Source organism: Peromyscus leucopus, chromosome 4 (genome assembly GCF_004664715.2).
Source record: "Peromyscus leucopus breed LL Stock chromosome 4, UCI_PerLeu_2.1, whole genome shotgun sequence".
Lineage (NCBI taxonomy): Eukaryota > Metazoa > Chordata > Mammalia > Rodentia > Cricetidae > Peromyscus > Peromyscus leucopus.
Window position 1 is genome coordinate 138,050,969 of NC_051066.1, and position 16,358 is coordinate 138,067,326.

A 16,358-nucleotide genomic window follows, 5' to 3' on the forward strand; every position below is an offset into this window, starting at 1 on the left:
ACAGAGTGACAGTAGAAGGCAGAAAGATATAGAAGGCGTGAGGACCAGAAACTAGAAGCATTTAGCCTGGTTAAGCTTTTGGCTGGTTAAGCTTTCAGGCTTCTAGCAGCACAGCTGAGAGCCATTCGGATATGAGGACACAGAGGCTTCCAGTCTGAGGAAACAAGATCAGCTGAGAAATTGGCCAGGTGAGGTTAGCTGTGGCTTGTTCTGTCTCTCTCATCTTCCAGTGTTCACCCCAATACTTGGCCCAGGTTTGATTCTATTAATAAGACTCTTTAAGATTCCTACTACACTCTTCTTGTCTCCCCTCACTCCTAGGAAGACACAAGTGTGAATATCTGAGGAGAACATGAATCTCAGGGTCACAGCTTTATTGTATAGATTTTTTTAACACAGCCATATTACAAACATTGTCAGGGAACATTTACAAGAATAAATAAGATGGACTTGCAGGTGTAAAAAGATTACACATCACTTTAATGTACAGTCAAAAAATATATCTGATATTCATTGACCTGACATTATTTACCTTCTGTTTTTTTTTTTTTAAGCTAGAACTGGAAAGAAAAAGGAAAAACAACAAAAAAACAAAAGAACATCGACAGCACAGTGCTGGCTTTATTTTTTTTGAAGTTGATTTATTTTGTTTTCTCTTCTCATAAGTGCTTTATCTATCAAACACCCAAACTGTACAAGCGCAGGCCATTGGGATATGTGGAGGCTTCAAACAGTGTGGAGGCTTTGGTGTCATTTGATATCATATGCCATATGGCTATGAAAATTTCAGCCTCCCTAGTGTAGACTGGGAACCTTATGATAGCCCATTGAGAGCTGTACTGGTATCCAGTAGCCAAAGCAACCGTAGAAGCTATGACTGTACCTTTGATTGGCTACTGAGATACAGAGTGAAGAGAGAAGATAAAATGTGGCTTTGAGCCTGATTATAAACATGAGTTAACCTGGGCTATCCCAAGATCCAGTTGGCAATAAACTATATGCACTGGGAATGACTATGATTGGGTGCCAACAGAATCACTGTGCTTTTGAAATCTTTTCCTACAGGCCTTGAGTAGGGAGTGAGGGCTGAATTAACCTTTGGAGTTAGTGTGCAAGAAGTGATATACTGTTATGACTCCTGCCGAGATCTTTATTGGTTCTGGCTATCATTGAGGGCTTTGACAGCCAATGAGTCTAGGTGATGGCTGCCCTACTTAGAGATGGAAGTAAGCATCAAGTGTATGGCCAAGGAGCCCTGTGACTGGTGAGATATGCAGTTAGAGCTGTCTTTTGATTGCTATAAGCAGAAGACTTGATTGGAAAAGCAGGGGTGCTTCCTCCTCACAAACCAAGCATGACCTGCTTAGCTTGCAGTTTACAGGGACCAGTTCAAACATGACTCTCACTCTGCAAGGATTGAAAGTGACCTGAAGTCTATCACAGCAATCTGCTGCTTCACTTCAGATGAAGACCTTCTCCTAGCAGATGGAGAAGACCAGCTTCTGCTAGGAAGCTGCTGAGATGGGCAGCCATGCTCTCTGGAAGTCATGAAGTTCTTTCTCACAGGTACTGTTTCCTCACTCACCTTAGCACCCCTCATAGGAATAAGCAAGGTAGCAAACTCTGCTGGACTCCAAGCATCTGCAGTCTTATGAAGATTATGGATACTAGTATCCTGCCTGTTCCTTCAGGAGGTTGACATTTTTCTAGACTAACACAAATCTGCTCACAAAGCCCCTAGAAATTATTCTCACTGAAGAATCATGATCTACATTACCCGAATGCCCGGATCTCATACCATTATTTTGCTGTCCAATATTCCAAGGCCCCTAGGCTTCATTCTCTGAACATTCCAACGAATACTAGAGTGGCTCTCAGATCCAGAAGGAAGCCTCATGGTTAACCATCTCCCAAAGTCTTTTCTAGTAGATGTCTTCCATCCTGATCTTTGCCTATCCTCTGTACCAGCTACAGTGGACTACCACTAAGTTCTTAGGTGGATCCATGCCAAGTAAAGTAGTGCCAGGTTTGGTTTGGGGGGCTATCAATGTGAATACTGACTCCGCCTGTTGGACACCTAATATTCATGGGTGGATTTTAGGGGTGAATGTGAAGTTGACAGGAGATATGCAAGAGATGGTCTTGGTCTCTACAATACAATTATATAGCCACTGTCATGCAAGAGTCTATCCACGCTTACCAAGAAACTGAAAGAGCTTATTTTCGTACATTGATATGACAGAGACATTTGTGCTGTGTTCTGAGGATCAGCTCCATGACCTGGAAATATGTGCTAGAGAAAACTCAAGTTTAAACTATTATCTCTCTCCCCAACTGTCCACTGACACACACACACACACACACACACACACACACACACACACACACACACACACACACACATACTCTCTCACTCTCTCTGTCTCTCTCTCATTCAGAAAGGATAAGATTTCAAAGGTGATACCATGTTAGGTAAAGTAAAGGCTCTGAGTTTTATAATTTTTGATATTTTGATATGTATCTAGAGATGACCTCACACAGGGCACCTATACAAACAAGGCTGAATCTCAGTTGGTCTATGATTGAATTTACTTTTTCCATTTTTCTGCTATACTTGACTAGGAGTTGGAGCTGGTAAGAGGCTAAGGAGGGCCTCACATTGATTGGTCAATGGGATAGGCAAGCCAGGGCTTTGAGATGGCATTTCTATCTCCATTTTAACTTTTAGCTTGCCTATTGTTTTGGGTTGGTGACTCATTCTTAGGGATCTTGGCTCAGTATACTCTGTTGATCTTATGGCATAGGATCAGCATCCCATTCATGTTTAGCCTTGGATCTAGACATATCTGCAGTATGGAATTTGTTTTGGCTTGGTGCTGGACCTGTTTGGTTAGCAGGGGTGGCCAGCTCCAGGCTAATGAAGGGTGGCTTTCTTTATTCTAGCCTCATGTCATTTAGGTTAACACTCAGCTACACATCCTCTAAGCATCCAGGCTTCTGAGGAGACATTGAGTTTCAATTTGCCTTCCTGTTTTCCTGCCCTAGCCTTCCAGATTAACCCCTTATAACCTGGCCAAGGATTTTTGCTCATGTTCCCTTTCCCATGTACTGTTTAGCCTGATATTTTATAGTCTGAAATATCGTAAAGTTGAAGTTCAAAACAAACATCAAGCTCTTATTCTATTTACCATGGTGTACCATAGTGAGCTGTACCTCCTAGTGGTACCTGTCTAGAGTGCTGAATGCTATAGGAACCCAAGGATTGTATGGAGCTAATTAAAGTGAAGGGTGTTTAAGATTCCATATGTTCATGTAACATGTGTCCTAAGATTTGCCGACATCAGAAGACATAAGACTCTACTAAGACATTAGACACTCCTCAGCATTCAAGGACCTGAGTAAGGCTGCATCTGGCTTCTCCTTTGTATTTAGGGTTTTATGAGCTCAACCTTCCTCATGCCAGGCAGGTAAGTCCTCATTATTCTAGTCGGTCAGTGGGTACCTTGCAGAGCCCTCTGTAAGAAGAAGAGATCTTAGCTGAATCTCAGGTGTACTCAGGATACCCCCACAGCAGGGAATGTGCCTGGGGGAGTATAAGTTGGTGTGAACTTAAGTTTAGAATTGACCTCAGGAGGAAAAAGCATGGCCAGGTGCCTTGCCTTGGACGAGATATCATTCCTTAAGGTCCATCAGAGAGATGCATGAGATAAAAGCAGATAAATATATATTTATGTAGTCATAAACTACTGAGACTAAACTAGCAAATAGATTTCAAATATATCATGAATGTAAAACATGAGGCGCTAAAGGGATTTGAAGCTGACCATTGTCTTCACTGGGCTTTACCAGTATCTTCTGAGTCATTAGTTTCACTCTTGTCTCTCTTGCTAAGAGTAATCATGTGGAAAAATCCCAGATACTATGGTGGAAGAATATTGTCTCTGTGTTCAGTAAACCAGGTCAAGTTTGCTTATATGGGCAAGTGAGTTCCCTTTCTAGATTTGTTTTCTCATCAGTAAAGTAGTAATGGCCACAGTCACAGATACTTCAGGAATGTTGGAAGAGTCACCTCATGTTTTAGAGTCCACAGCAGTCTGCTGGTTCCACAAGTAGGTGACATCTGATTGGTCATTGATTGTTCAGGCCCACAGTGAGGGTTAACACCTGAAGCAAGTGGCCTCTTATTCCTATAAAAGGGGGCCTCCTGTGGCTGTCTAGAGGCTGACAGGTTCCTCCTACCTCATCCATAATAATCCTATCAGTAGAGGTAAAAAAAAAAAAAAAAAAAACTTCATGTTGAGATGCAGCTATGATCCAACCTAAAGCCATGTAGGCCATAAACACACCCAAGTGGGGGCAGTTCAGAGTATCTCATTTATACTTTACATTTTTTCCATTTAGATTCCAGTAGAGACCAATAGGAAGACCTTAGCTACGTGAGGATTCTCTTTGGCACCTTTCCTTTGCTCATGTAAAGCTGAGCCCACCCTATAAATGGAGTTGGATGAGAAAAGACTCTTGGAAGGTGGATTTTCTTGGGAGACTTCCTGGGGGAAAATCTCCTATAAATTCCTTAGTACCATTCCATTTCATCTAAGCCCTCTGCATGTTTTCCACATGGATCTGGAGAATGTCATTTCTATCCATGCGCCTCATTTTCTTTTTGTGTACACTGGTCTAAAACAACCACCCTTTGAGGGTGGTTGTGTTGTGAGAAAATAAGGGGATGGGTTAACCCTTGGTGAGTTCCCTCAGCACAGCCTGAATTTTCACACATTTCCTTCCCCTGAAGTTACTCTTCAAATTCCCATCATTTGAAATGATTGAGACCACTGTCATCTTTATGTGTCAGCTCTTTCACCCCTTCCTCAGCAGAATGAATCCTTGGATTTGTATTAAATAATCCTCCCTCTACCTTCTCCCCGTTGGAATTGGCCAAAATCTGAGGAAATAGCACGCAACATGCCGTTTGGCTATGCTACGGACTCCTGTAGGCTAGAGGGAAGTCCATTTGGGATAGGAGACAAAAGCCATAGGAAGTGAGAAGGACCAGTGGGGGCTGGGGCCTGGGGATATACTCAAATCTACTTGGTAAGAGGCCCATTAAAGGAGAAGAATAAATCAGGGGACTCCTTTCCTTGCCTTTGCTTTGAGATGTTTTCTTTTGAACCTCCAAAGTGACGGCCTTCCTTGATCAAGTATGGTATTCTTGGACTTCTAGACAGATCCTGGGATCATGCCAACAGAAGCTGGTTCCCTGGTGTCCTTTCATGTCCTGTCCTCATAGGCTTAGAGGCCAGGGTTGTTGACCCTGCTCCATGGTAGAGCAGAGACACAGGGTTTTACACAAGAGTGGAGTTTTATGATCCACTCCTTATTTGTTCCAGCAACAAAATAATGAACACACACACACACACACACACACACACACACACACACACACACACACACGTAACATATTAAACACATGTGCTGAGGGGGATGTTTTCACAGTGTTTGATGAAAGAAAAGGATGCTGTACTACTGGTCCAGAAGGAGCCTTCTCTAAAATTGAGTGCATCACTGTTGAGCTCTGCCAGCTTCTTGTTGCCTGCAGGGTAATGATCGTGCCCTTTATATTTCCTCCCTGGCTCTGGCTACCTTCCTGCTATTATCCCTGTCCTGCTCCATTCTAGCTCAGCTGACCTCCCACCATCTGTCCCTCTTGATACCTTCTCACTTCTCTTTACCATTGTGCACATTAACCCCCCTGGCTTGAATTTCCTTTTTTTCTTTTCTATCTGTTGAGACCCAGCTGGAATGGATGTTGCCTAGGAAGCTCTAGGCAGAGTGAGTTACTCTCATGTCTAGGCTCATTGGATGCTTGTATGTTCCACTATTACAATGTGGCTCAGCTTTCCTAGTATACCGGGGGCCTGAAGGCAAGATGTGTACCTTATTGGATTCTGTGTTCCTCATACTTTGCAGCTAGATCAGTCTGCAAGATAGAGCCTCCTAGACCCCTGGCTATTAAGGCTGTCAAATAGTGTGGCTCAGCCCTGGCTAGAGAGATTCCCAGGCTGGCTCCCTTGTAGCCTGAGGCAACATGAGAATTGTTTTTAGCAATGAAGAAATTAGATAAGACTAGCTTTCCTGGGGAACTGGGAATGAGTTAATAAAATATTTCTGAAAGTTTGGGCTACCAAGAAGAACCAGTATCAGACAGAAAGATTAAATTTTCTACTCATGGAATTCTCTCTCTGCTCAGAAGTTTCTAGCCTTATTTTTTCTTCCATAAAATAATTGCCTGGCTGAGAAAGCATGAGGAAAATGGCAGGGAGGTTTCCTTGCCATTACCTGCCTTTTTGAATCCAGAATCCCCTCACTGAAGAAGGTGCACGGGTTTCTTCAATTACAAAATGGAGTTGATACAAACCCTTTCTCGGAGTGCTACAGACTACATGAGATGTCATACAGGAGGTGATAAGCATGGCACTTGGCTTGCAGAAAATGCTTCCCAAATGTCTTCTCCCTTTTCTTGATTTATTCATTCTTTGGGCAAGACTCAGAGCCACAGGCCTAAACCCACTTATTGTATTAGACGCAAACTTGGGGCCACAGTAGCCATTTTCAAAATGGTAGCTGGATTTCTTTAGGAAAGAGTACAGATTTGGAGAGACAAATTATGAAGCTGTTGCTGTATTTTTCCCCCAAACCAGGGACCAATCCCAGGGATGTAACTTTACTTGTTCAATGGCTGTGCTATCAGTGGGACTTTTCAAGGGTATGGCCAGGAAATATCATAAGCCCAAGAAATTTATCTTACAGCCACACATTCAAACGGCCATCCTACCTTTTTCTTTTCTTTCTTTTTTTTTTTCTTGACATAAGAGAATATGGGATTTTTATATTCTCATAAGAGTTTCTTTTCATATGTACTTGGGAGAATACACAAAGCTTTTCTTGTTTGTCTTTCCCATAGAAAGTGCCACCTAGGAAGCACAGGATTACACTATACAGACCAGCCAGAGCCCTGCCCAGGAGGGCGGCCCTTTCTACAAAGAATAAAAAGATACTGCAACATTTCCTATGAATCTTCCTCCCCTAGAGACTATGGAAAAGCAAAGGAAACCTTTGCCAAAGTGTGATGTGGATACAGCTGGTTGGTCAGGATAATACAGAAGGTCAAGTCCTGGCTGGATATGGGAGTTATGAGTCAAGCCCAGCACAAGTTAGGTATGAGATGAAGAGGACCCCTGCTGTTGTCTAGGGGATATCCAGAAGTTACACTGATCCAAACTGGCAGGTGTCTCATGCCAGAGGCCCCTGTAGGAGATTATAGAAACCAATAACCCAGTGATCCTCCAAACTATAATCTTTTGAAAGATAGCGTGATGAAACCCCAGCACTCCTAAGGACAGCAAGGGAAGGGCTGGCTAGTTCCCCACACCCCAGGGCCTGCACAGTCAGCTTGCCATGAGATTAACAAACTCAGGAAGAACAAAAGCAAGAGGTCTGGGGATCGGAAGTCCAGGGCCTTGCTTGTGGATAAACTTCTGTGGGCCCAATGTTGTCAGGTGTGGCAGGGAAGCTCGGGCCCCATCAGAGCAGCATCTCCCACAGCTACAGAAGACCTGCCAGAAGCTGCAGAGCCTACTGCCGAACATGAGACCACCAGTCTTCTTCTTGGAGCTGGGCAGGTGTGCCACCTCTTGAGACCAGTCATTGTCAGTCACAGAAAAAGAGGGTCGGCTCCATCAGCCTCTGGACTCTGGCAGGTTCTCCATCCAATTGGGCTAAAAGGAGCTTAAATATTCCAGTGCCACCTCATATACAAATTTATACTGTTCCTGAGAGGAGGAGAGCAATGGAGACAAGAAAGAGATAGAAAATAAAAGAATGCATTAGATTAGAGATACAGATTTTGGAGAAAACCTATCTGCACACACACTAAAAAATCAAATAGAAATGATCCATAGTCCATGTCTGGACATCCTGACTGATGCCTATGTCTACTCACACCTCCCAGAATGTCCAACTTAGATCATTCCCTTTCAGTTACTATATTGCACACCAAGACTTCTCAAACTATAACCTGCATGCAGAACATGCAGGGGTGTATGTTGAAAACAAAGATTCTGATTCAGTTAATTTGGGATGGGGCTTAAGATTCTGCCTTCCTCACAAACTCCCAGGTGATGCTGCTGCCACCAGTCTATGGACCACATTCCATGTAGGAGCTCATCACAGTTTGAGCAGTTTTAAAGCTTCTTATGGTCAAGTTCCTTGTAGGGTTGTCTCCACCATTGTACCAGGTCTTAACATCTGGGTTCTGCCTTCCCATTGACTTTACTACCCTCTCTCCAAAGCATCCTAGTTTAATGCTTTATATTGTAAAATATTAGCATAAGTGAATTAGAATAGGCTTGGGCTGAATTGAAAACATAATTCATAAACTACTATTCCAGAATCCTTCCTTGAAGTCTGAATTAGTGGACATTTTAAGCAGCAGGCAGAAAGTGAAACAAAGTAGGTGGACTGGGATTACTATTTAGATTGCCCTGCAGGAAAGAGAAATTGGTTGGGTTGGAAAGACACAGGAAAAGTGGCAGTATCATCAAGGCAAATAGACTACAGCTCTTCAAGTAAGACCCAGTTGTCAAAGGTGTGTCCTGTTTACAGTCACATTTCTCAGGTCCAGGAAACATGAAGACTTTGGATGTTGGTTAATGGTTCTTGGAATCTCACCAGTGTCTCCACCATGTTGGATTTGTTGTTGCGTAGTGTTTTCACAATGTGGAATACGTCTATGATGTTCTGTTGCTGGATCATCTCACACACACTGCAGATAGCACAGAAGGTTCCACTGCGGCCTCCTCCATTTCTAAACACAGAGTGAATGGGTGAGCCAAATTCCCAGGACCTCCTACTCAGACACATGTTGATCCTAGACCTGCATTGTGGGAGCAAGGAGTAGTTGTGCAAGCAGATGTGTGGTTAGAGAGCCATGGGAACTCTAGTTGAACCATGGGTTTTGGGTTAAATCCCACTGGGGCTCTGAATCTTCTTTGACTTTGGGAAAGACACTTCTTGGTCTGTATCCTGAGTTCCCCATTTATCTAATAAAGATGTTTTTATTTGACCTTAAATATATGACCTTTGAAGGTTTAGTTAGATTGATATCTCTTTGGCCCTGTATTTTATAATCATTCCAGGCACACTTTTTTACATTCTCAGGGTAGGAGTGTATTGTGTCTTTATACATGTGGTATCTACATTCATGCCCAAAAGGATACTCTGGCTCTACCAGACATCCCATGAAAACAATGCAAGTTACCAGGTTGCTTTATTACTATTTTCCCTATCTTCCAATAAAGACAACAATAATTTATGAATCTTGGGCTAGCTAGCCCTGACTTCAGGCTGTGGTCCTGGGGCATTGGCTCAGTATTTCTGAAATACCAGGCCATTTCCATGGTTCTCCTTATAAATATTGTTTAAATAGGGCCCTACTGGTCTTGGGTATAGGGGCTGAGTGTTCGTGGAATGGCCATCATCAGTTGCTCCTTCTTTCTGAAGCTCCATAAATTATCCTTAGGGAAACAAGCCTCTTTGGGAACCTACCTGATTCTGAACTCCTGGGCGAGCTGCCAAAGGCAGCTAATGATTTCATGTAATGGTCTGTGTCTAAGGAACATCTGGGCAGAAGCGAAGGCACTTAGTCAATCTCCCAGATGTTTCACCTACAGGAAACCTAACAACCAGATGTCTCAAGTACACAAAATTATCCTCTCTTAACCAGTGGGTGCCTGTATTTCAATGACTGTCATGATGCCTGGGGACCACAAGGATGTCCAGGTCCCTATTGGTAGGGCGATACACCTGTGCTAGTTACCTAGGTAGGTGAGACATGAGTGAAAACAAGCAGAAAACCCAATCAACCAAACAAACCACTCCTACCCCCATAGGCTAAGAAATAAAAACATTGGGGTGTAGGAAGCCTTCCCAGAAAGCAGGGTTTAGTATCTTTTGAAATAAGAACATAGGACCAAGAGGGTGAAGTAAGAGGATGCAGCATCGCAGGGACTTATGGAATCCTGAGGAATGGACGTTGTCCTGTGCTAATGAGGGGGCATCTAATGTGTGGGAAGGAACTGGAGGGAGCCAGGGTTGGAAACCAGACACTAGTTTCTGTGGTATAGTTAGAGACAGCTTGGCATATATGACACTATCCGTCACCCTGAGACATCACATCACACGATATCTTCCTGAAGTCCATGCATATCTGTATCCTTAGAGAAAAATTTTTATAGGTGGGAGCTTTTCAGTTCTAAGTGTGCCCATGTGTGTTTAACCTGCTCTAAGCTCTGATCTTCCTGACATGTATGAACCACCTATCTGAATGAAAGTGGAACAATTAGTGGCTTTGAAAAAGACAACTCAATTTTGAGGCCAATGAAAGATAATTAATGCCTCTATTCACACCAGAAATAATTATTCTGACAAAAAGAGAAAAGTGTGGTTCAGATTTTTCTGTAATACAGTACTTTTTAAAGAGAAAGGACTTTTAGTCATTTCCCTCAAAAATGATGTTCTAAAAAGTTGGTAGTTGTAGATATAACATCCCATGTAAATCTCCATGGCTGCAGAGTTTGTATAGGCCTCAACTCTTCATAGAACCCTTGTCTGTGATAGACTCTTCGATATTTGCTCTTAAGGAATTATACTTACATTTGCATACTTTCTGCTATGGCATTTTAAAATCTCTCTATTGGCAGATACACTATTCTCTTCTGAATGCTTCATGCTTGAGCACTTCAGGGTCTAAACATGATCTACTTCAACATACCCAAATGGACAGATGGGGAAAACAAGGATAACATAGTTAAGTACATTTTTTTTGTGCTGCACTTAGCCCCCCACAATTCTCTAGGGGTCTTGACTTCTGCTTAGCAGACTGTCACTGGGGCCCATTGTACTGAGCTGCGCCCATCCTAAGATAGGAAGCAAAGATAATTCCAGTAGCTGGTCTTAAGCTCACTGCACCTCTAGGAGGACACAGATTCCAGGGTCCTGAAAATCCATCTGCTGGAGTAGTGCCTTCCCCTCCTGTTCTCTGTGTCCCTGTTCCTACTAAGCACAAGGTAAGAGCTATCCCAGGAGGCTGACACAATGAACAAGCCCAAGTTGTTCTCATCCTGTCCAAGAGGTCCTCATCCTAAATGTTCCTCATCCTCCCTCTTCTTAGATACAGCATGGGCAGCAGACAGTACATCAGCTCACAGTCTGGTGAATTCAAACTGAGTTCCTCTTGCTCTGTTCCCTTACCCATCTATGCTTTTGGTTTGCTTACTGCAAAATGATAGTATTTGCCTTGTGAATGGGATGAAATGATTCCCTTTAAATGCCAGGCTTAAATTAAGCCAATATAATACTGTCCTATTTCTTCTCCTTCAGGAAATAACACAAGGGGGCTCCGGTCAGTGGGACTCACTTTATCCCAAGCTTTCTTATACCTAGCAGGATGATGCACACACCTCCTTTTGGAGAGTGGAACTCACTCTGTGTTGGGAGCACTGGGAGGTGGTCTGCCTATGGTATTCTGCTTTAGTAATATGTCATACAACAGTAGTTTAGAAAAACTGACACCTTAGTTCATTAAAGGATTCTAATTCCTTTGAATGGATCATCAATGGATTCTAAAGGGTGTTGACATGATGCCTAGGACTGGCATATGCAACCAGGAACACTTTCAAATATTCTGTCACCCATCACTACACTGCTCTGGAGACACTCTGTGGTACTCACAGGCAGTGGACCACGGTGCGTCCCTCTCTCCCATCATACTGCTCCTGCCACTTCTCCAGCCGTCGGACCACTTTGAGCAGAGAGCGCTTGGAAGGGGGTGTGTCCCGGTATGCAGGCCAGCCAATGTACTGGAGGTGCTGGACAATACGATAACCATCCTGTGGCTGAGAACAAAGCACTGCTTAGGGCTATTCTGCTCGGGATGCCTGGGGATACAAACCTTTCAGATTCCCTGGTGGGCTGAAATAGAGTAGAAGTCAGTGGGGCCTCAGCTGTGCCATCATGGGCACAGAGTGTCTTTATACCTAATGTCATCCCCCTGTGTATGCTGCTTAAATTATCTACACCTTGGAAACTCCTGTCAGTCTTCAAACTCAATTCAGATGGTCATTTCTTTAGGAACACCTTTCTTTGTTCTGCCGAGTAGAATTCTTTCTCTCTGAAGCTCATTACTTGGAGCATATCTTATTTCTGTTTGATAGTAAACTCTGAGGGCAGAGACTGAGTACCATCTCTCTGGGTTCTCAGTAAAGAGCAATAGTTAACCATCGTTTCATGGATTTTTAATGTGCCCCTCCTACCCAGCATTCAACCAGTGACTATCCCTTCGAAAGCAAACTAATTGTTATCCATTTCAGTGTTTGTAGGACCTGATGTAAAGCTCATAAGATCCAACTGAAGGATACCAGTGCAGTGTGCCAGAGTGGGGAAGAGCTAATGTCTGAGAAGTTGTGTCTACATGACTGCTAGTGTGTCAGGAAACAGGCAGCTGGCAGGCTGGATGCCGCTCTGAATATCTATCTGTGCTAGAGCCATTGCTGGATCTGGAGCCGGAATCAGCAAAGGCATCACTTTCCCAAGGAAGAGCTTATCAGGAGAGAGGAACAGGCTCTTGGCGGGCTCAGTGGGATCTTCTCCCAGGAGCCTCCATCTGTTCTGCAAAGTAGGGGAACGGTGAGCCATGGCGACTTTGTAGTGAGCCATGGCGGCTCTGCTGTGAGCCATGGTGGCTCTATACTCACCCGAGCCATGTTACAGATACGGAAAATTCTGTGGATGATGTCCTCATCAATGTCTGCAGAGACAAACTCCACCTGGATGGGACCATAACACCCAGAAGTCTTCTCAGGCCAGTACTGCATACAGAGCTGCAGGGAAAAAAAAGTGGTCACAGGAGGCCAAGGGGGCACATAAATGCTGTTTGTCACCAAGCCTTTTGTGTGAGCAGGACAACATGGCCAGAAAGGTCCAGTCTTATAAAGCAAACTGTACATAGATTTCCTGTTGAAGTACAGGTCCAACTTGTTTGGTTCTGAAATGGTAAAGCTTTGAACAAAGGGGAAGGCTTGAAAATATTTTCTATGCTGACTTCAAATTATCTCTTACTTTGTTGGACCTCAGTCTTCTCATCTGTGAAATGGGGAGAATAGCATCTGGACCTGAGTCTTCTCATTTGTGAAGTGAAGGGGGCAGCATCTACTTGTAAGTGCTGCTGTCACAGTTTTAGGAGTTCCAAGTAAAGGGCAGGCACAATCTGGTTTCATTTTACCACAATTATGGCAACTGCTTCCCATTCCAGAAAAGTCTACCTTGACTATTCATAGTCATATTCAGACTAACTGTTTTAAAAAGTACAGATTTTGGCATCTGACAGCCTCAGCTCCAAATCTAGGCTCTAATGCTTATGAGTTTTGTCACCCAGACCTCTGCTCTCATGAGTTAATTGAGGATAATCATGTCTCCCTCATACCACAAGAAAGAGCATTTCCCTGGTATCAAGAGAGTTTGCTGACTGGATTTTTGGAATTGGGAACTACACACATAGCTGATAGCCTTATCCATGGTCACCCCTCATCTAAGACAGTGGCTCTCAGCTAGAGGCCATTTGTCCCCATCTCCCAATGTCTGAAGCCAGTTTTGGTCATTACAGCTATGGGAACAGCTATGAGCACAGGCTAGGATGCAGCTAGACATACCATAATATACAGAATACTTCTTGAGAATACTGTCAGTCCATTGCAGCACTGCAGAGACTGAGGAGCTCTGGTCTCAGACCCTAGTTGGTCTTTTGTTTATGTGTGTCATCAAGAGGATGGATACAGTATTCCTCTATGTCTATTGATTTGTTGGGTGACTTCAGTGTGGGTCTCTGTGGAAAGGCAACACATGCTCCTTCAAATTCCTGGTCTCCAAGGAGCATGAGATAGACCTTGCCTAGAACCATTGTCTTAGATTTGAGACGCAGGAGGATGACAATTGGGGCCACAGGATTTCTGGGGCTACTGGTGCTACATGTGATAGAAAGGTCACCCAGGAGTTGCTAAGAAGACATAATGAATGCTCACAAAGACCCACTAAAGCTTCTAGTAGTGGTTCTGCATTGAGTGTCTCACAGGGTGAGGTCAGTCATGGCCCACACCAGCTTGTAGCTATTGACAGAGGTGACCCATGAAAGTGTGGTGGCTTCCTCTGAGGCAGGATTTTCCTGGGAGAGAAGAATTGCCCTCTCTTTTGTTGATGGTAGTGAACTGGTAATTCACCCTGGGAAGTCACGACATGACATTTTTTATTTTTTCCTCCCTCAAGAACTGGAATGATAAAGAAAGAACAGGAGGTGGGGTATGCAAAAGGGAAACATCACATCCTTTCCTTCTTACCAGTGGAGACCTGAAGTTCTCACTTAGGGATACCATCATTTAACTTGAGCTGTGGTTGGCCGACTATGGCCTAATAGCTGTGTGAAATGGTTTTGTAAATAAAGCTTTATTTGACACTTATTTGTTAACCTGTTCACATATTCTCTATGACTGCTGCCATACAGTGCTACAGGTGAAGAACTGAGTAGTTTAGACAGAGACCTACAATATTTTCTGTCTAGATACCAATCTTTGCTGTCTCTTTCTCTGTTGGGGTTATTTTGGGGATAAAGGAGATAATTCATGAAAACAAATCACTTAGTACTGTACCAGCCATGAAATGAATACATACTTGATATTGCAGATAATTATTACATTTATAATTCAATTGTATAGTTATCACCATTGTATAATTACTATTATTCACATATTCCTTGGCTTATGATGGGGTTGTATCCCCATAAATGCATCATTGGTTGATGACATCATAAAGAAGAAAATGAATTTAGAACTGGGGAGGTAGATCAACGGTAGAGCACTTGCCTTGCGCCCATGAATCCCTATATTTAATCACCAGAACTGCAATATATATATATATACATACACACAGAACCTTCAGATGAATGCCGTTTTGCAATAAAGTACTACATACTGTAAAGGACTCTGCAGGATGCTGGATGTCTGGGATCTTTAGCTTGCTGCCAATGCCTAACAGTTACCAGAGAATATTGCATTTCCAAGGAAGACAACCAAATCAAAATTTATATAGCTTCTATCAAATTTGTATCATTTACACAACATTGTAAAGTCAAGATTCTCAAGCTGAATGTCGTGTTGTAAGTCAGGAGTCATTCTGCACTTAGATATGAAGAATGTTCCTTCTTATCACTCCTCTCAAGTAGCAAAGACATGCAAGGTTAAGTTTCTTAAGGTATTGGTCCTCTGCTTGCCCAGCCTCTCCACCAGGGGTTAATCAAGCGTATTGAGAAAGGAGATGTGAAGGTGGGGGTGGGGGAGGAGGGCTGGTCACAGGGGCCTCTGTAGCTGGACAATCTGCTGCTGCTGAGCTGTGCAGTAATGACAAATCCACAATTTGAACTTCATTTCTCTTTGCCACTGGCTCTTCTGCCTTGCAACCTTCACAGTAATGAGGGACTGGTACCGATAAGTCTGTGGTTGGCCAGAGAAACTGGAATTAATCAGAACTTCCCATTTAAAAAAAAATAATTGCCTTTATTGCCTGCATTGAATTTAGCCTTGCCAGAGTTCGGCTGTGATCCTGACATGAGGTGCATGGATTTGAGGCACTGGGGACAGTCTATTACCCCCAATATTTTCAGCCTGAGGAGGATGTGGAATGATTTGTCTCTTTTAATAAGATTTCCAGACCAATTTCTCAAGCTAATAGGTTCTACTATGCCTCAAACAAGAGTCCTATACTTTAGGACACTTCTCTGCATTTGATTTTCTAGGTCACTCTCCCATAGTGCCCAGAGGGCTGGAGAAGGTTGCTGGGTCCTTCTAATCCTAAATCGGTGCCATCTTTTCACTTCAGTTCCCTAATTTGTGAGACCACAGCTGCAGCAGAGGGTGACATTCGGCTGGGCGATGTGTGGGCAGATGTGCATTTGAGCTGCCAGAGATCATCAGGGTCTTCTCACAGCCCAGCATGCTGCACATAATCCAGAGACAGGAAATAGGAGACAGAAGTGTAAGGAAGCCAAGTACTCTGTTCCCAGTGACCCTTCCAGACTTGTACATGATTTTCATCAGCAAAGAATGTCTTCTCTGGTTTAGCTTAAGACCATCTTTGTGTCTAAATGCATGGCTCCATTTGAGTGGTAGCTTCCATTTTGGCTTAAGTATGAAGTGTAGGAAAACTGGGGAAATAAATGCATTGGGCTTCCCAGTTGAAGAATCTTCTATATCTTTCTT

At 43.3% G+C, this 16,358-nt stretch overlaps 1 protein-coding gene across 11 annotated transcripts in view; it reads right to left on the reverse strand.

Moving 5' to 3' along the window:
- Positions 1-357: 357 nt before the first annotated feature.
- Positions 358-16,358, reverse strand: part of Ptprt (protein tyrosine phosphatase receptor type T) — a 1,105,165-nt gene continuing 1,089,164 nt past the window's right edge. For all 11 annotated transcript variants that reach the window (XM_028868606.2, XM_028868602.2, XM_028868605.2 and 8 more), the window contains 4 exons: positions 12,810-12,935; positions 11,788-11,951; positions 8,728-8,863; positions 358-7,829 (listed from right to left, as the gene is read on the reverse strand). In XM_028868606.2, the coding sequence (XP_028724439.1) occupies positions 7,776-7,829; positions 8,728-8,863; positions 11,788-11,951; positions 12,810-12,935 (480 nt within the window). In that variant the 3' untranslated portion in view covers positions 358-7,775. The remainder of the gene's footprint in view (positions 7,830-8,727; positions 8,864-11,787; positions 11,952-12,809; positions 12,936-16,358) is intronic.